The sequence below is a fragment of the Pelodiscus sinensis genome, chromosome 1, assembly GCF_052426305.1.
Source record: "Pelodiscus sinensis isolate ZL-2025 chromosome 1, ASM5242630v1, whole genome shotgun sequence".
NCBI lineage: Eukaryota > Metazoa > Chordata > Testudines > Trionychidae > Pelodiscus > Pelodiscus sinensis.
Genome location: NC_143052.1, coordinates 11,220,473 through 11,241,216, shown reverse-complemented (window position 1 = coordinate 11,241,216; position 20,744 = coordinate 11,220,473). Strand labels below are relative to the sequence as shown.

Below are 20,744 nucleotides of genomic sequence, written 5' to 3'. Positions count from 1 at the left end.
ATGAACATTGATGCACTGAGGGCAGGGCCAGATAGACAGTATCTTCTATAAAAGTCCAACACGGCCAGTGCATTAGGTGCTTCCTTTGGCAAGTGCTCTGAGGTTTTGAGGGCTCTCTGCTGACCGGTAGGGAGAGGCCGGTCATTTTCAGCAGGGACTTTCCTCTCTATTGATCATAACCAACCTACTTAAAATTGCAAGCCCGTCCCCAAACCAAAAAGGGGCTCAATGGTGTGCAAAATACATCAGTGTGATGAAGAGTCCTGTGGTTGTAGCACATAAAAGTTGGGTGAGTTTGTAAACACTGGAATTGGAAAAGGCTCATTAGGGGATCCTGCCCATGTCCCTGCAATTGCTACATTGTTCCCTACAGTATATTTTACCTGGGTTTTACCCATCTGATTTTAAAAGTTTCACTTAATGTAGCTTTTGCTGTCTCCCCTGGTGGAGACCAGTTTAAGTCTGATGACAGGCAGGCAATTGAAACAGGAAGGGGTGCTCTCACAGCAACAGGCAGAGAGGGGAGGGAGTTTTGGGGGAATGTTCTCCTGCAAGCTAGGGAGAACATCTGGAGGTCCTCCTCTAACTTTAGCTTCCCTGATTATTGCTTTCCTCTTTAACCTCGGAGGATGAGGACTGAGGTCTGGTGGATAGGCCAAGCATCAGTGGATCAGAGCTTTGTTCTCATGCTCAGCTTGCCCACTTGCAATCCACGCATGACGATTTCCACCTTGGGGATGCACAGTTGGAGCGATGGAGAAGTGATGCTGGGGAACATGCCCCAGTTAAGAATTCCTGTGCTGCTTTTCATACATCTGAGATGGAAAAACAATGAGCACTTTCCTATTGGTCATAACCAACATACTTTAAAAGTGCACACCTGGCTCGAAACTAGGAAATGGCTCAGTGGTATCAAAAATATATCCAGGGGATGGGGAGTTCTGTGGCAGTAGCACATAAAGGCAATCCTGGCTCTGTTGTACAAGGCACTGGACATACACATACACATAATAAGAGACTGTGATTGCCCAGAAGAGCTCACAGTTCTGACAGAGAAAGGGTGGATAAAACAAAGGATTATTAGCCGTGGGTAGGGCTGGCCTTACGATGAGGTGAACTGAGGTGGTCGCCTCAGGTGCCAGACTGTGTGGGGGTGCCACTAGGACCCAGAGTTTAGAAAATTGTGTCTGCTGCTGGTGCATATGTATTCTCCCAGCTCTAGATGTGCAGAGGTGGTGGAGTGCGGTGCTGGAGGAAGGAGGCCACAAGAGACATAACAGGCAGGCAGGAGAAAAGAGGACATGGGGGTGTCATTTGAGCTCCCCGCCTCAGGTGCCAAAATGTTGTGGGCCGGTCCGGGCCCTGGGATGAGGCCTGGTGAACTCATATCTTTCCAGGCCTAATTTAGGCCTTTATCCTTCTCCTTAGAACCAAAGGCATCATTGATGTGGCAGAGGTTTGGTCATAGCATCTTCCCTGTAGGCACTGACTAGCAGGCCTCAAAATGGCAGCTCCTTTAGGCCAGGGGTGGGCATGAGGCTTCCAGTGAGCTGGATCTACCCCACCAAGCCACTGGATCTGGCCTGGGGCCTCCTCTCCGGAACCCTTAGGCAGAGAACAGCTCACACTTTAACAAGGGGAGACATGATAGCGGTTTTCAGGTATCTAAAAGGGTGTCATAAGGAGGAGGGAGAAAACTTGTTCATCTTGGCCTCTGAGGATAGAACAAGAAGCAATGGGCTTAAAGTGCAGCAAGGGAGGTTTAGGTTGGACATTAGGAAAAAGTTCCTAGCTGTCAGGGTAGTCAAACACAGGAATAAATTGCCCAGGGAGGTTGTGGAATCCCCAGCTCTGGAGATATTTAAGAGTAGGTTAGATAAATGTCTATCAGGGATGGTCTAGACAGTATTTGGTCCTGCCATGAGGACAGGGGACTGGACTCGATGGCCTCTCGAGGTCCCTTCCAGTCCTAGTATTCTATGATTCTATGATAAGCCACCTGTTCTCCGTTCTGGATGACTGGGAAGGGAGGCGGGAGATGTCTCATGCTGCTCCTGACCCCAGCAAAATCTCTTAGCTCCCATTGGCCAATCTCTCAGTTTCCAGCCAGTAAGAGCTGAGAATTTTTGCAGGGGTCGGGAACAGCCTCCTCGACCCCCTTCTTCTCCCTCTCAGGCCTGGAGCAGAGCCATATGGAGCAGCCTGCAACAGACAGTCTGCCTCAGGTTTCTGCTGGTAAGTGCCTCCCAGCCAGAGCCTGCCTCTGGCACACCAGTCTTTCCCTTCCCCAACCCTCTGCCCCCCCCCCCACATACCCTTTGCCCCCTCCTGCACCCATACTCCCTCCCAGATCTGGCATCCCAGTCTCCTGCCCCAGATCACAATCCCCTCCTACCCTAGGTCACATCCTAAAATCCTGCATCCCAGTCCCCTGCCCTAGGTCACAACTGCCTCCTTCACCCAAACTCCCTCCCAGACCTCATTCTCCCTCCTGTACCACACTCCTTTGAGCTCCCTTCTGCACCCAACCTCCATCCCAGACCCCGGAATTCCTCCATTAATATCCTGGTAGAGTGTGGCCCTCAACCACTTTCCAAAATTTTGGAGTAGCCCCCCCACCCCAGTCAAAAATTATTGCCACAGTGGCCAGGGGTGCCCAGAATTGTGCAGCACCTTGCTACCCACTGCTCTTGTCATGAGGAACCTTCGCCTTGTCTGCTGTGCGTCAGCTCCCCAACAGCACCAGCCTCTTGCAACACAAGCATTGTTCTCCAGGCCTCTGCAGGCCTGGCTCTCTCTTTACAGGTTAGTGATATGCACTTATCCAGCCTGAGTCCTCCATGCATCTCCCGGGTATGCCCAGCTTCTGACAGAACTCCCTCCGCTCCCAAACGTGCACCTGGAGAACACTGCTCTGCTTTACACCCAGCACACGCCAGTTTAGGGACAGAGATGTAAGTCATAGCAAGCAAAAAGATTGGACAGAAAGGGTTACATATAAAATAAAATTGCAGCATGCACACCAAAGCCTAAACTTAAAATGGACAGGACATTGTTGTGTCCAACAGAGCAGAAATTCACCCTAAGCCTGTCCAGTGTATTACAGCCAGGCCTAGCTGTCATCTTCTGTTCATGGAGTAAGCCATCTGTTGGCTTACTCTGGGGTGAAAGATGAGGGTTGAAGCTCTGTGCCCCCAAACCTGTTGTCTTTGCTTGCAAACAGGGGACTCCCTGCTGCTTGTGGTGTTCTGTCTGCAGTCTCCCCTGGAGACTTTGCAATCGCTTGATTCGCATTTTGCTCAGACTGTAAATAGGCTTTCATTGGGAAGTATACAATGCTCAGTTTACAGGAGGACAGACTAATAGACATCTCGTCACTGAACGAAACCTGTTTCACACCTTTTGGTGACCAGCTACGAGCCACAGGTCATAAGAACATAATTTTCAGTATAGATCCAGACCTCTTTGCACATTCTGCGTCCATACATTGTCAGTGATTGAGGCCCAGTGACATTGGCTGTCAGTAAAGTCTCACATGACTGTCTTTGGCAACTAATATGTGCATACCAGACCCTGGGGATCCTTATGCACCCCTGTGACCTCTGCAGTTGGGAAAGTCACAGTGACTCCAGAGGCATTGTGCCTACACTTGTCTGCTCTGAGCTTCTCTGTATTCTCTGTACTATGACAGTCCAATCTAGCCACTACCTTTTATTTCAGTAAAATAGAGCAGTAGGTCACGGCTGTTTAAATCTTCTGGTTTCAACACTTCAGGTGTTTCACTTCAGTAATTCTTCAGCTGTCCAGCACCGCTGGCTACTGGGTGAAGTTGTACAGGCTCAGGGAAGGGACTGTGATAGATGTAAACAGAGCAGATGAATGTGTGCCCGTATTTTAGCTACATGATTTGATTGCAATGTAGATATAAGATAGCTTAGACAAAGCCCAGCTGAGTCCCATTGTGGAATTCTTCTTCTCTGCATGTGGTAGAAGCTCCTGCACTGAGTTCCTGAAGCCCCTGGTTCAATTCTGCCTGTGGGCGTTACACAGGAACAGTCATAGGAGACCTGTGCTACTCCCTCATTTTAGTGAGCTTGGCTAGCTCGATAGCGCATCAAACTTTTAATCTGAGGGCTCAGGGTTTAAATCCCGAGGGGGTCAGTCAAGGCAGCCTTTCTCTCTCTACTTCATGCCCTGAGGCTCTTTCAAGAAAGCCTTCTCTCTTTTGTATTTTATTTATTTACTTTCGATGAGGAAGTAGGATATGGACTTGAATGGAGGGGACATAATTTGATTCCAAACCATAGTTGGAAGGCAGACCACTTATTGTTGCTTGTGCTTCAGGAATTTCCGGGATGACTGGGATGGTTCCCACTCAGTCAATCAAGGCCTAGAGATACATGGGATTACAGCAGTACCAGGAATTTCCAAGCACAATTTCTATTCAAAACCTCCTGGATGTAAATAGAAAGCCATAGCAATAGCTGCTGAATAAGAGCCTGTGAGTTGAAAAGCTAGAGGAGCCAACAGTTGAGAAAGCAAACACTGCAGCGATATCGGACCATGACCTTTGTACAAGATGTTCCTTGTTAGATGAAGTGAGACCCTCTTGAGCATGCCACAGTGGTAGAGCATAGAGTTAATGGAGTAAATGTGCCACCAAGAGATGCATTTACACTGTGGAGAGACTCAATTAAGAATCAGAAGTGGTTGAACACTCAGAATCTCTAGCAGTCTTACAATCAAAATCACAATATTACTGAAGACAGGAGGAAGAGAAGTCTGAATTAAAGGGTGTTAAGAAAAAGGGTCTCTTGCAGACAATGGGCTAGATTCTCTTTTGTGATCCAGCTTCTTTGAGATTCAGTTTTGGCGTGGACAGAGAATTTGGCCAGATAGTTATTTGCCAGCTCTTGTGGTAAGACTGAGGGTAATATTGAAAGCATCTGAGAATTGTTAAGGTTGGAACAAGATGTGTCTGTTAATATAATTGCACATTATCACAATTACAGGGGACAGAATAAAATCTAACTGCCCAAAGGGGCTCTGTTACTAATTTATATAGTGTCCAAAATGTGTCGTTATAGTGGACCACAAGCTAAATGTGAGTCAACAGTGTGATGCTGTTGCAAAAAAAGCAAACATGATTCTGGGATGCATTAGTAGGTGTGTTGTGAGCAAGTCACGAGAAGTCACTCTTCCACTCTACTCTGCGCTGGTTAGACCTCAGTTGGAGTATTGTGTCCAGTTCTGGGCACTGCATTTGAAGAAAGATGTGGAGAAATTGGAGAGGGTCCAGAGAAGAGCAACAAGAATGATTAAAGGTCTAGAGAACATGACCTATGAGGGAAGGCTGAAAGAACTGGGTTTGTTTAGTTTAGAAAAGGGAAAATTGGGGGGGGGACATGATAGCAATTTTCAGGTATCTAAAAGGGTGTCATAAGGAGGAGGGAGAAAACTTGTCCATCTTGGCCTCTGATGATAGAAGAAGAAGCAATGGGCTTAAACTGCAGCAAGGGATGTTTAGGAAAAAGTTCCTAACTGTCAGGGTGGCTAAACACTGGAATAAATTGCCCAGGGAGGTTGTGGAATCTCCATCTCTGGAGATATTTAAGAGTAGGTTAGATAAATGTCTATCAGGGTTGGTCTAGACAGTACTTTGTCCTGCCATGAGGGCAGGGGACTGGACTCGATGGCCTCTTGAGGTCCCTTCCAGTCCTAGTATTCTATGATTCTATGATCTGTAGTGTGGTAGTGTCATGATTATGAGGGTTAGCAAGCAGTCTGAGGATTAAGGGGTTAACTACACCTAGCCAGGTGGCGTGACCAATAGGAATGTAGGTGGGACTTTTCAAACTGGGACAAAGCAATTTGGGTTTTTTTCCTTTCTCCTTTTGTCTCTCTGAGAGTTCTCTGCAGCTACAGAGAGGGACAAGCATGTCTCTCTCTCTCTCCAAGACACCATTCTTCATGTTCTGTAAGGGTATGTCTACACTACAAAGTTAGTTCGAACTAACGGACGTTAGTTCGAACTAACTTTAATAGGTGCTACACTAGCGCTCCGCTAGTTCGAATTTGAATCGAACTAGCAGAGCGCTTAGTTCGAACTAGGAAAACCTCATTTTACGAGGACTAACGCCTAGTTCGAACTAGCTAGTTCGAACTAAGGGCAGTGTAGCCCTTTAGTTCGAACTAGTGGGAGGCTAGCCCTCCCCAGGTTTCCCTGGTGGCCACTCTGGCCAACACCAGGGAAACTCTATGCCCCCCTCCCGGCCCCGGACCCCTTAAAGGGGCACGGGCTGGCTACGGTGCCCGTGCCAGGTGCAAGCCTGCCAGCACCCAGCTAGCAGACCCTGCACCTGGCACGGCACAGAGCCACCCACCCGATGCCCCCCAGCCCACCCCCTCTTGCCGGGACCAGGCTGGCGGCTCCCGGGAGCTTGCCCTGGACCGCAAGAGGCGGGCACCTTCCTGGGCTAGTGCGGACATCGTGGACCTTGTCCACGATCTCCGCACTAGGCACAGGAAAGTGGCCGTCTAGGGCAGGAGAGCTGCCAGCCTGGCCACCCAGGACCAGGTGTGCATGAAAATCAAGGGGGTCCACTGAGACCCCCGACACTGAGCCCTGAGCTTACAATGGCCGTACTGGGTCAGACCAAAGGTCCATCTAGCCCAGTAGCCTGTCTGCCGACAGAGGCCAACCCTAGGGACCCTGGAGGGGATGGACCGAAGACAATGACCAAGCCATTTGTCTCGTGCCATCCCTCTCCAGCCTTCCACAAACTTTGGGCAGGGACACCACTCCTACCCTCTGGCTAATAGGACTCCATGGACCCAACCTCCATCACTTTATCTCACTTCCCTTTAAACTCTGTTCTAGTTGTAGCCTTCACAGCCTCCTGCAGCAAGGAGTTCCACAGGTTAACTATTTGCTTTGTCAAGAAGAACAACTTTCTCTTACTACTTTGAAGCCTGATACCCATTCCTTTCCTTTGGTGTCCTCTAGTCCTTCTTTATGGGAACTCAGGAAGAACTTTTCTGAATGCACCCTCTCCACCCAACCCCTGCTTTTAGAGACCTCTATCCTGTCCCCCCTCCGTCTCCTCTTTTCTAAGCTGAACAGTCCCAGTCTCTGTAGCCTCTCTTCATCTGGGACCTGTTCCCAACCCCTGATCATGTTAGTTGCCCTCCCCTCTCCCAGCCTTTCTCTTCCCCTCTCCCACCTCCTTTTCCCAGTCTCCCCCAGTTTTTTTTCAATAAAGACAGAGTCAATGTTGGAAGAAACGTTATCTTTATTTTGTACATCAATAAGAAGGGGGGCTAAGGAAGGGTAAGTGGAAGGAGGTGAGGGAGGAATGGGGTATGAGCCCCCGATGGGGAGGACTGGGCTGGCTCTGCGGGCTTCTGGGGGTGGAAGCTCTCCTGCAGCCCCCCAATTACTCCCTCTCCCCAGATGGCAGCCTGCGGCAAGTGCAGCTGGGCTGATGGCCGAGTGGTGTGATGTGCCCAGTGTGGGCACTCAGGGCACTCCAAGCCAGAACTTCTTTGCAAGCGGGGCACCCCTTAGAACTGTGTGTCCGGGGTGGGGGTCGGGACCCTTTAAGCGCAGCCCTCGGCTAGCCTGAGACAGCATCTCCATGCTCTAAGTCCTCCTTTTATGCCCTGCCGGCACTGCTTCCGGCCATCCTTAAGCCCTGTTCAGAGTCCACTCAATGTGGACTTGCTAGTTCGAACTAGCAAAACGCTAGTTCGAACTAGTTTTTAGTTCTAGACGCGTTAGTTCGAACTAGCTTAGTTCGAATTAACTAATTCGAACTAAGTTAGTTCGAACTAACTTTGTAGTGTAGACATACCCCATGTAGGGTAAAGTTTAGGTAGTTTCGTTAGGTTTTATTGTTTTAAGGATTGGGTATGGGATCTGAGATCTGGCACTGCTTAAAAGATGTTTTGGCTTTTCTTTGTAACTAAGTTCTAGGCCCATGGAGTTTCTCCATGAGCATATTTTGTTACCTCCCTATCTAGTCATTATGTTTGCAACAGGAATATTGTTGTAATAATAAAAGTTCTTTCTTTTCTTTTTATTAACCTGGCATTGGTTAATGGTGTGCCCTGATTTTTATTTTAGGGGGAAGATTTCCCAAATGATCTTTCCCCTGGTTTCTTTAGCAACATTTGGGTGGTGGCAGCGGAAGTTTTATTCCCAAGATCTAGGTTTTTAAGATCTTGGGGGGAAGTTTTATACCAAAGCCTGGTAGATAAGGCTTTGGGGTACACTTGCTGGCCCCCACTTCTGCATTTATCATGCCAGAGTGGGGAAGGAGCCATGACAGGTGGATATATGAAGCTCTACATATAAAGCTTTGCAAGCAAGATTCTAGGCCTGGCTTGATAAGTATAAGAATTATAAGCTCCAGTTTAGGAAGCATCTTACACGAGTGCTGGAAGTCAGTCATGCGTAAGTGTTGTTGTGAATAGGATGGATTTAGGTATGTGCCTCGATGGTTTCCTGAATCAGGGCCTTTACTAGGGCTCTTGGAAGCTGTTCTGTGGGAAATTCTGAAATTCAAACCCAGAATTTGTTGTGTCTCGGAACCAAAACTCGCAATTTTGAAATTTCTCATGGAATGGGAGGTGTCTGAAAGATTTGTTTACAAACATTGAAATGACCTTAAATCCCCCCTCTCCTCCCAACAAAAATGAACAAGATTTCCTCAGCTGCCAGGGCTCCGACTATCAGTCTGGAAGCTGCCTTGAATCTGTGAACATCTATACAGGAAAAACACCCACTCTTCCCCAACAAATGCTCTCAGAGTCCAGGCTAGCAGCTCCAGGCTCATGCTCTTGTAGATGTTCCTACTGCTGGCTCTGAGACCCAGCTCCTCTACCAGGTTTCAGACCCCAAACAGGAATGTCTGCATGGTTGTATTTAACCCCGTATTATGAGCCCGACCCGTTGACCCAGGGTCTGAGACTTGCTGCCGAGTTTATTTTGTTTGTGGTTTAGATGTCCCTGGAGCAGTGTTTCTGAAAGTGTTCCTCCAAATCACTCTAAAAAACACATTAACTGGCTGCCCCGGTGTGTTTATTTACCGGCTCAGGCATGGAACCTCACATGGGCCGGGCCACCACTTCCTGTGGCTCCCTTTGGCTGCAAAGGACAAAAGGAAGACAATGGGAGCCACGAGGCTCCGTGGCCACTGCGCTGGTAAATAAACAAACCGGAGCGGGCAGTTAATGTGTTTCTCCGAGTGATTCCATGGAACACTTTCAGAAACACTGCCCTGGAGAACCAACCCCTGCTTGTCCAGGGCTCCTGGGTCTTTTAGAGCATGTGCACACTGCCTTATAAATCCAGTTTCAGTCTGAGAGTTGAGCTCCACTCCCACTACTGCCCAGATTCAGATCTTTCTGACTCAGGTCAGCAAGTGCTTAAGACCTGGGTCCCGCAATCGAACTGGGGAGGCGTGGGGTCCAAGCTAAGGATATCAAAAAGTCGTGTAATACGGTAACTGTGTAACCATGAAATATCCTGTTGATTACATGGTTAACCGTTACTTTTTCAAAGGGAATTTACTACAGCCCGCTGCAGGCTCTGCTGTAGGAGTCAGCAGGCTGAGTCCCGGCATGCGCCAAGTCCAGGCAGCTGCCCTCACTCCTAGGCTGTTTCCACTGCGGCTCTGCACTGTGAACCTCACAGTTCCTTGCTCCCAGCCAAGCTTTTTAAAATTCAGAGCAGCAGGGGGAGCAACCTGGGTGCGGGATAGGTGCTGGAAGGTGCCTTCCGGCTCCAGATTTACTTGCAAAGTTGCAATGGGGGAGGGGGACACTGTGGTTAACCAGTAACATTAATGGATAAGCATCGCTTATCCGTTAACCCGTTACTCTCTCATAGAATCATAGAACATTAGAGCTGGAAGGGACCTCCAGAGGTCATCGGATCCAGTCCCCTGCCTTCACAGCAGGACCAAGCACCATCTAGATCATTCCTGATAGGTATCTATCTAACCTGCTCTTAAATAGCTCTAAAATATCTCTTGTGACCATAGTCCAAGCCCAAGTTCCACTGTGACACTGTCATACTGCAGTGTGGACGCAGCTCATGATTCAGCCCTGAGTCTGAAAGTTTGTGTAGTGCAGTATGGATGCGTTAGCATGGTTTCAAGGTGCAAGCCCAGCAATTGTAAACCCAGGTTTACTATGCAAGGTGGATGTACAAGCACAGGGTTTGGAAACACCGACTCCACAAGCCTGGGTCCCACAAACTCATGTTTACAAGGAAGAGTAGATGTACCCCCACAATCCGGGTTCTGCAGCTGCCCGCAGGCTGGTAAGAAACCAGGCAGCTCTCAGCAAATGTGTCAATTTTGAATAATTTTTCAGTGGAAAAGTGTTCTGTTGGAAAATTGCCAACCCTGTAATCACTTTAAATGACAGCATGAATACTTCTTTCCCAAACCCCTTATCAGTGTGTCTTTGGTCGCCTAAAAGGTACAGATACAGCTGTCAATTTTGAAATCATGATAAAAAGGATACAATATATTTATAATATGACATGTTTTATTTTGGTGGTCTCAATAAAAGAAGAATCACTAGAGATTTATGTTGAATATTAAGGTTCCCTTTATAAAAGGTTAATTATTAATAGGCATTTTAATTAACGGATAATCAGTTGTTATAGATTATTATAGAGTCCAAAATTTCAGTAGAACCATGTACTCTAGCCACATCTCCTACTGATGCAGTTATAACTGTAACACACATTACTCACATTTATAATGTGCTTCTAACATTGATTATTAACTCTTTATGAATCATATATAATGAAACCTTAATGTAAAGTATGACCAAATCAGATATATATTTTTGAATGCGCACACAGTCTTTGATGTAAATTTATTTAAAATCTTTGGTTTCAGTGAAAGTACAGTGATTAATGTTTTTGTCAGGTGTTTTGCATTCTTCAGGCGATTTCTATAGAAAGAGCTGATTATATGATCCGAAGTTGATTTGCACACCTCTTTGTTTATGGCCCAGATCATGAAGCTGATTAAACAAGCAATCATGCTGGCTTTTTACAGCACGCTTTTGGAATTTTGTAACCTATTAGAAAAATACAAAACTGCTCAGTTCAAAACTTAATCTGTGGACTAACAGAGCCATTTTGGCTATTTTCAAGATGTTTATTTTAGCAATGCACATTTGGCTTTTTTCCAAGATTCCCACTGAAGAACCCACAGTGAACAAATCATTTTCATTTGCAGCATGCTACTAAACCTGTTATGTATACATTCATGTTTTCTAGTGGGCAAATTAGCATGTTAAACACAATTTTTTTACTATTACTTGTGTTGCAGTAGCACCTAAAGGCACTAGCCATTGCTAGTTCTAGGCATTGAATAAATATAATATCAGGCACATTCCCTGCCCTAAAGAGTTTACAGTCTAAAGAGACAAGCCAGACAAATTATTCCCTATTTTTCACCTGGAGAACTGAGTTCCTATTGAGACTAAGGGAAGTCTGTTATAGAACTGTGAATTGAATTTGCATCTTCCCAATCCAAATCTCAACCACAAAAACACCCTTTCTTCAAATCAAGCCGGTTTATAAAGTAATTAAAGCTGAGATGTAGAATTTTTTTAAATTTTAATTCACAAGGACATTCTTTCTAGAAGGGGTTGCAGGTTTTTCCAACACAGCAAGTTTTCTGAAAAACTCAGTTTCATCAAAATCCAAATGTTCTGTGGGAAGTTGTTGCATTTGACAACACTATCAACAGGGAAAAATGGAAACGAACCATTTTGATGAGGGAAAAGTGTACATTTGTTTGGATAACTTTCAAACATTTCATTATGACTTTATCTTTTAGAATTTATGTTAAAATATTAACTTTATTGTAGTAATTTACATAGAAATAAATATAATTTAAAAGTGGACACAAGATGCATCCAAATGCCAAGGATGAAATAAAAAGATTTGGAACATGTTTCCCCATCAAAATAAAATATCTCAGTAATCTGGAATAAAATCTATTTGAAATACTTTTTTTGTAGGAAACTTCAAAATATCATTTTTTTCATCTTGATTGAGCATACCACCCTTCCCCCCCTCCCCCACAAATGTCACCATTTTCCTGCAGAACAGAATTATCCAGTTTTCAACAGTTTGAATGATTTTGTTGTCTCCTTTGGTTCCCAGTTGACAGTTTTTAATACCAGCAGTTAACTGGAGAACCGAATACATTCTCGCTCAAAACAGTTCTTCCACAGGTTTCAAAACACTTTATAAAGGTGTTTTAATATTGTGATCAGTGGAAGATTGAGATACAAGGAGACTTTGGGCCTTGTGGTAACTCAGGCAGTGTGGACAACTTGATTAACATGTGAGCCAGAATACAATCCGGCGTGCTTGTCCATAGCTCTGCTAGTTTTCTCTGATGAGTGTGCTACTAGATACTAGAGTACCGGGACTATTGTTCTAATTTGATTCTGAATGACAATTCCTGTGTTCCCACTGATGTTGCGGATTAGACTATAGCTTTTCTGACCCTAACGCATACAAAGAGGCATAGAACAGACACGGAGACCAGGAATGATGAAAATGAAGGCACAGTTTCTTTTCCGGCTATTGCTGCACTTCTTTTGAAAGGCCATAAATCTGGTTCCATCAGAGAAATTTATGTAAAAATGGTGCTATATAAGGTGTGGGGAAGTTAGAGACTAGTTTAATCATTATTTTATACAAGCTAAAATATAGGGCTTTTAATTGCACGAATTTAAATCCATTTGGAGGCTCTTTGGCTCCATAAAACGGACTCGATCATTCAAATGCCATTAGAGAAGGGGCTTTTAAAGGAGCATAGGAGAGCACAGAGCCCCATCCATGTTGGCAGTCCTGAGTTCTGATCCTGTCTTTGTCACTGGCTGTGATTTCTAAAGGTCCGTAAGAGCCTAAAGGTGCCTAAGTCTGCCACAGAGACTTCACTGGTGTTTTTCAGTGCCCACAGACTTAAAAGTCTGTAGCCATAGTGCCACCCGATGATAAATGCCCAAAGCCTTGAGAAACGGGGCTCAGCCCTGGCCACAGTCCTGACTTCCCGAGCAGTACTTCTGCCCAGCTCACCCAAACTCATTAGTTAATCGACTCCTGTGGGTGTCAAAGGGCTTTGAATGAGGCTCCTTGGATAAATGCACCCTCTGGCTTTGGCTCTCCTCCAAGAGATGCCCTAGGCTTGATTTTTTTTTCCAGTGGTACTGAGCACCCCTGGCTGTCATTGACCTCCCTTGGCGTTATGGGTCCTGAGCACCGCTGGATATTGGGCTCAAGTGGGTCACTTGGAGCCTCGCTGCCCTCCTGTTTCCTGATGTGTAAGACATTGAGAATAAATGTTTTCTACCTCACAAGCATGGGGAGAGGAGTAGTTAGGTAAAAGTTTAGCCACCTTCGTTAAAAACAATACAGCACCTGGGGGTATTACTGTGGCTATGAAATACTGCTAGGTGTATCGCTGAGGGTAGAGATGCCACTGACCCTCAAGTCCTTGAAAACAGGTACTGATATAGGGCCAGCTTGTGAGTAGCCATAACACAACTGAACAATAAGCCCCTTTCCTAACCCATCATTCTAGAGCAGGGGTGAGCAATAAAACAGGGTTAGCCCCTGGTGGGTTGCTGCTGCTATATTTACCTGCACATCTACAGGTCTGGGTAAATGCAGCTCCCATTGGCCGGGAACAGTGATCCGGAGCCAATGGGAGCTGTGATCCCCTGTATCTGTGTAACCCACACATCTAGTGTAGTTTACTGTCCCATGCAGTGGCATGTAGACCACAGCAACAGATAAAACCAAGAGACTACAGGATGGGCTGGGAGCCAGCTGGCTTTTAGCTCAGGGGGTAGAGTCTTCTATACTAAGCTCCAGAGGTCCCAGGTTCAAATGCGCCTGGTGGTGATTACATCTGCAGAGGTGCAGGTAAATATAACAGAGGCTAAACCCTGGCAGACCAGATCCGGTCCATGGGCCAGTATTTGCCCACCCCTGTGCTAGACTTAGCCAGATCTTGGGCTCATGTCCTTCAAGGAGTGCAAAGGCTGAATTCTACCTGCTCCCTTTAGTCAGCAAGGGGATAGAGACTTGGTGGAGCCATTGGTCCTTGCCTCTTCTTCCCCAGTGCTTTGGCTAAGAGTTGGCAGGGCATGTGGGGACGGGGAGTAGTTTGCATTTTTGAAGGGCTGCATTAAATCACTTCCACCTCAAGAAGAGGCTAGTTTGAGGGTGCTGCAGCCTATAGAGAGTTGTACAAAAGGGCACAATTTAGCCCACAATCTTTGGATCTCTGGTGGAATTATTTCATCACTTTACACCTTTTAGGTCCAGTCAGCAGCATTCAACTCCAATGGGGGCTAGCTCAGGTCCTTACCGAGTGCAGCATTGTTGTGTGGGGTCTCAGAAATACTCAAGACTAACTCGGCTACCCCCTGAAGCTTCAAGATAAGCAGATTGTTTCAGTTCCTACCAAACATTAGAATTTATTCCTATATTTAAGTCTGGTGGTAGCCCTACAATTTTAGATGATGGGGCCATTTCACTGCTTTCTCAAGCCTCGTAACTTCTGGAGAAATGAGTAAGATGACAAATTAATGGCTCTGATCTACAAGTGCTGACGTTCCCTTGTGTGCTGAGCAGGGTGAGATGATGAGCTGGGATCTTATGGGGCTGTTTGAAGCTTGTGGGTCAGGAACCCAGCAGCCTAATAACAAAGACACAAATCCTTGTAGTTGAGAAAGGCCCAGAATGCAGCTGGCCCAAAGTGGTTTCCCCTGGGAGGGAGCAGGACATGGCAAATCTGCATAAACATTTTTTTTTCATGACGTCCATTGGGGATTGTGCTGCCTTTGTGGGTGAAAGCCCGTGAGTAAAGTTTAGGCCTAGTAACCCTCAAATTCTTGTTCTTGTTCAAAACAAATGGCATAACGTATCTCATAAGTTACAGCCTTCACTTTGGGGGGCAAGTCAAGACGAAGGCAGGGTCAGGCCAACTCCTGCCGCATCTGTAGTCTGCCCATTTTTTTGAGCCCAGTCAGTCGGGCTTCTGAGCTGGATATGATATGGAAACTGCCTTGATAGTTGGTAATTGCCTTCAGGCAGTGGAAGGAATTTGTACATCCAGACAAATAAGATTAAATCGATCCGCACCTTCAATACCCTGCATTATGCCTTGCTGTTGACTTTCCTGTGGAACCTGGCATCAAATTGTTTTCAGGAGACTTGGGGCGGGGGGGATGGAAAGACTGGTCCTCACTTGCAAGTTAATTTGGAGTAACAGTGAGCATGGATTTAAAGCACAACGGCTATCCCTAAGTAACTTCAGGTGCAGTCACTTCTTTCTGGAATGAATGCGGAGAGTCCTGCTAATCCATGCAGATCTGCTTTATCTCCGCAGCTCATTTTTATGAATACAGATGTGGCTGCGGATACAAGTGTTGTGTCTGCGCAGGGCTCTGTGCATGTGTCCTCGCCCTGCCCCCCATGCATCAATTCTGGAATATCTCGATGTGTAGACAAGCCTGAGGCCTCCTCAGGCACCGCCACTCGTGAGAGGATTCTGAGCGACTTCCATTCAGCCTTGGGGGCTGTGAGAGGGAAAGAAGAGCCGGACTGCAATGAACTCTAGACACACCCTGCTCCTAACATGCACACTGTGCTGGGACTGGGTGTGGGGCTGCACTAGCAGTTCTGCAGTGTGGAGCCTTCGAGACTGGGGGCGCGTCCCAGCAGGGCACTGCTGCCCTCTCAGGGTGTGTCTAGACTGCAGGCTTCTTTCGAAAGAGGCTCTTTCGAAAGCATCTTCCGAAAGAGCCTCTTTCGAAAGAGAGCGTCTAGACTGCACGGAGAAATTTCGAAAAAGCGGCTTGCTTTTTCGAAAGAAAGCATCCAGTGAGTCTGGATGCTCTCTTTCGAAGAAGCCCTATTTACATTGAAGAACGCCTTCTTTCGAAAGAGGAACTTTCGAAAGAAGGCGTTCTTCCTCGTGAAATGAGGTTTACCGCCATCGAAAGAAAAGCCGCGTTCTTTCGAATTAATTTCGAAAGAACGCGGCTTGAGTCTGGACGCAGGGGAAGTTTTTTCGAAAAAAGGCTACTTTTTTCGAAAAAAACCCTGAGTCTGGACACAGCCTCAGGGTATGTCTACCCTGCAGTCATAGGGTGTAATTGCAGCTTGTGCAGATGAACCCAAGCTATTTTTAACCTAGCCAGCGCAGGTATTAGAGCAATGAAGCTGCAGCAGCATGGGCTTCAGCACAGACTAGCCCACAAGTGGTTACCCAGGGTTCCAGGTGGGGCTATAGAGCTGCCACAGAAGGCCGGGTTGCTGCAGTTTTGCTGTTCGGGTATCTGAGCTGGCTAGACGAAAGCTGGTGTGGGTATGTCTCTGCAAGGTGCGCTTGTACCTCCCAACTGCAGCATAGACACACGCCTTAAAAGCCTTCTCTGCTATCAGAGCAGTGTAAACTGGCCAGAATGTAAGAGAAAATCAGTTCCCAAGAGGATGCTTTAAAGTTCCCAGTTATTTCTCCTACTGGATATGGAGTGGATTTACTGGGCACCCCTGGGCAAGTTGCGAAAGGATGCATGTTGAAAAGGGCTGAGGCTTGGTCTCCTCATCTCAGAGTGAAAATTGAGGCTGTAGCACTTGTGCTTGTGCTGTTGTGTTAGCACTGGACCTGCTGTGCAAATCTGAATTCTTGTCCCTAGCTAGCTGACCACAGGTGCAAATGCACCCACAGTATGTTTTGCTTGTACAAAAAAGTTTTGCAGGTGTCTATTTTACCTGCAAAAGAGCAGACATCTTGTCAGGAAACTTGGCATACAACCACTATGTGCCTCAGTTTTTCAGGACTAGACCCACCTCGCAAGTATGCTGTCTAATAAATATTTACAAAGTGCTTAGAAAATCCAATGTGGAAGGTGCTGTACAGAAATGCAAAGGAATATATGATTTCCAAGACCTACAATCAGGATTTTAAGCTCTTTCTTAACTAACCTGAAAGTTTCTCAAAACAGAGCAATTTCACACCTGCTGGGCCTGATTTTCCACTGGTGACGTCTGGCATAGCTTCACTGATTGAGTTGAGTGCCAGTTGTCACTCCTGTTAAAAGGAATTGGGCATCTAAATCCTATTGTGCTTTGTAAATTCCAGCCTTACAAAAATTAGTGAATGCTGAATGCTACAAAAGATTTGTGTTGTTTGGCTGGAAGAGAGTGGATCAGATATTGTGAAACTGAGTAGAAGTACCTAGGAATTTGGTTCAATCCTTCCTTAGCTCTTCACAAACAATAATTCACTGGCTAGTTAGTGATGCCGTAAGGGCTGCCTTGTTGGTCACCTGGCAAGAATGTTGTGGAGTCTCCACGTTACTGCCCTGTCAGTGGGTCCAATGTGATCGTGGCTTTTGTCTTTCTGGGGTGATTGTAAAACATTCACAAATACCTTTTATGACAAGGGGGATGGGGTGAGCCCAAAGCATGTGGTTGGGAAGATGCAGATCATCCCTTGCCACCTCATCTGGTGTAAATCATTGTCCTTGACTTCAGTGGAGTGACACCTACTTCCCCCAGCCGAGGATCTGACCATGTGTGTGTTGGGAGGGGGAAGTATGTATATGCATGGGGGGCGGGTATGTGTGTGCATGGAGCTGTCTGCATTTGCTTCTAAAACTATTAACTCCTGGCTCTGTTCTCTGTTGATACAGCAAAGTGCAGAGCTGATAAGCCCATGTGGGTCCTGCCCATGGAAAGTGGCTCTGTAATGTATGTAGAATCATCTGCAGTGCTAAATATTTCTTTTATTTTCCTTCCTCAGCTATCAAAGAGAAATACGCTGACTGGACGGCATTTCTTATACACGATTTGACAGGCTCCCGGACGGCACCTGCAAATTTACTGGAAGGCGTATGTATTAGATTGCAGTTTATATTTAATAGTATTGTATTATAGCAATGTTCAACCATTAAAATATGGGGCCATGTGCTTGCAATGTCTGTTTTCCCTATAAGGGGCGTTTATACTGCCTCTAGGAGGTATGATCTTAGTGTGGGTAGGCAGACGGGTGCCAGTTCCACTTACATTAGCATGCTAAAAATAGCAATGTGGATGTTGCGGTGAAGGCAGTGACTTGGGCTGACCATTACAGCTTGGACCTAGGGGGTCAGGCGGGCATGGACTTGTGCTGCTAGCTTGAGCTTCCGTTCCTGCCACAATATCCACATTGCTATTTTGTGTGTGCCAGTTTGAATGGAGCTAGCACCAGTTTGTCTACGATTGCTGGGAGTGGCACCTCCCAGCTGCAGTGTAGACATAACCCTGTGGGCCTGATTCAGGTCAAAGAAGTTTTCCTATTGGAATCCTGTCAGAGGGAGTTCATATCACAGGTAGGCCCAAGTAAGGGACAGGAAGCCTCAAAATTAGAAGAATCTAGGTCTCTCCATTGTGGAGTTTGAGGGAGAACTCTGGAGTGGTCTGCCCCGGGGAGCATTAGGTCTCTCTGGCCGGCCGGGGGTTAGACCAACAGACACGTGGGGTGGGGAGGGGGAGATTCAGTGAATCCGCTAGTCAACCCAAAGGTCGATGCTAGACAAAGCCTGGGGGGGGGGGCATACAGAGAGAATTCATTTTCCTACTGGATCTCCCTCCTGTAAAGTCCAGTTACCCACTGGGGGCAAGATTAGGCGATTAGTGCACAAAAGCTCACTAGGCTATAAGGAATCTCTCTCTGTTCTGCTTAGGTGAGGTGATGGGGACATGTTAAACACACTGCCAGATGCCTTGGTGCTCTAAGCACTGAGCATGGGTGCAGGGCGAAAGACATCCATGCCAAACTCCCCTGGCATCGGGCTCGCTTAAAAGCGCCAATTCCAGATCAGGTTCGTGGGAAGATGCACTGACGTGCATGGTCCCCTTTGAGTAAATATTGGGCCCATTGATGATGTCATCTGAAGTTGTGTGAAATTGGCAGCTTCTTTGCAGGGACTCTCCGTGCTCTTGGCTCAGTGCTGCATTGGGGCTTTGGAGAAAGCATTTTCCTGCAGGAGCCATCCCGTACAGCAACTGGGGTGATAGAGATACTTGCAATGTGCGCTATAGCATCACCTGGTGGCTCAGGAATGTAGAGCACAGGCTAGCCGGATCTGTAGTGCTGGGATATTCCCTGGATGAGACTGGTCCTCTGCCCTACCTGGTTAAATTATGAGTTAAAGCAAACATGGGTTTTACGTCTGTGTAAACTCTTGTTTACCTTTCAAAGACATGCATTTCAAGGTACTCCTGTCTTTGATAGCTTTAGTCCTGCCCACTCCTGTAAGTTACAAATATGCACACTCATTTTTTAACAAGTGTGTGTACTTGACTAGTTAGCCACCAGGGTTTTTAAGTCCACAAGGCCGAACATCCTATATGTTCAAAAGAAACATAGGACATGACTCCACTGGAGAGTTTACAGTGGGACCGCTGCACCAATACAACTGCACTGCTCTAAAATTTCTCAGGGACCCGCTCAAAGCCAGTGGGAAGGAACTCTCCTGTCGGCTTAACTAGTCCAGTCCCCGTGAGTGGCAGAAGCTATGTGAGTGCTGTCCACACTGGTGCTTATGTCAGGGTAACTTGTGTCACTCAAGAGGATAATTTATTTACACCCCTAAAGTGACATAAGTTATGTCGGCATAAGGTGTAATGTAGACACAGCCTTAGATGCTTGTGGCAGATGGGTCTATGGTCATGCTCTCTGCTAGAATATGTGGAGTCTTAGGGCTGGAGTCTTATTTCACACTGGCGCAAGTCTAGGTTAATGTGAATGAGATCAGAATAAGCCCCTATGTCACTTGTAGGCTATAACCTTCCCTCTGCTTAGATTGGTAGAAGAAACAGGCAGTTAGCAAGTGCAGAAGTAGCTTGGATAGAAACAGTAGCTTGGATGGAAACAGTGTGCAGTCTTGTTTTTAATGTTGTTATGCTCTGTTATGTGCGAGGTATGTGGGTAATACAGTACGTCATGCTGTGTGTGTAACCCACTAGAAAATGGAATTACTGTTAATCAGCACGTAAGCTCATTGTTAACATTGCATATTGATTTAACAAGGTAATTTTCTGTACTGGAGCTGTTCATAAAAGGGCTTTTGCTGTACTTTCAAAATTAATACTCAACACAATTCAAATATTAATTTTAGCATTTTGCTCTCATGGATAAGTGACAACTGATTGTTTGGCTTAGATTCGAGTGCGTAGATCAGAGAAGCAATATTAGCTTTCTAATGGCCAGGGATCTATTATAATAAATTAAGTCATTACAGGGTTACTATATCCTTTGATGTTAAAGAATGCTTTATTGCACAGAAGCAATTGTTGTATGGAAGAAAAATCACATTACATCAGCCTTCCATGATGTTATTATATTTAGAAACAGTATTTTGCCATGACATGATGCTTTATGAGATTGTATGGATGCATTTAAATAAGTACAGAAAGAAAGTGGCTAACACTGAAAGCAAATGTATTGCACTGAGATGTATCAACTGTTCACAGAGCTGGTTGAAATTTTTCATAATACAACATTTCAAATTTATTTTTTTTATTTTAAAAATAAAAGGGAACAAATTCCAAAAGAAATCTTTCAATTTGAACCCTGACCATTTCCATTTTATTGATAAACTCTAATGCTGGCAGAAGTTTGAATTTCAAACTTTTGCAAATT

General features: G+C 46.0%; 1 protein-coding gene across 6 annotated transcripts in view; it reads left to right on the top strand.

The window, feature by feature from the left end:
• The window catches only part of SFMBT2 (Scm like with four mbt domains 2), a 215,600-nt gene that overhangs the window by 75,067 nt on the left and 119,789 nt on the right, over window positions 1–20,744 (top strand). For all 6 annotated transcript variants that reach the window (XR_012903105.2, XM_075925993.2, XM_075925991.2 and 3 more), the window contains one exon: window positions 17,862–17,950. Coding sequence is in view for 4 of the 6 variants with exons in the window: in XM_075925991.2 (XP_075782106.2) it covers window positions 17,862–17,950 (89 nt within the window). In the remaining 2 variants the exon portion in view is untranslated. The remainder of the gene's footprint in view (window positions 1–17,861; window positions 17,951–20,744) is intronic.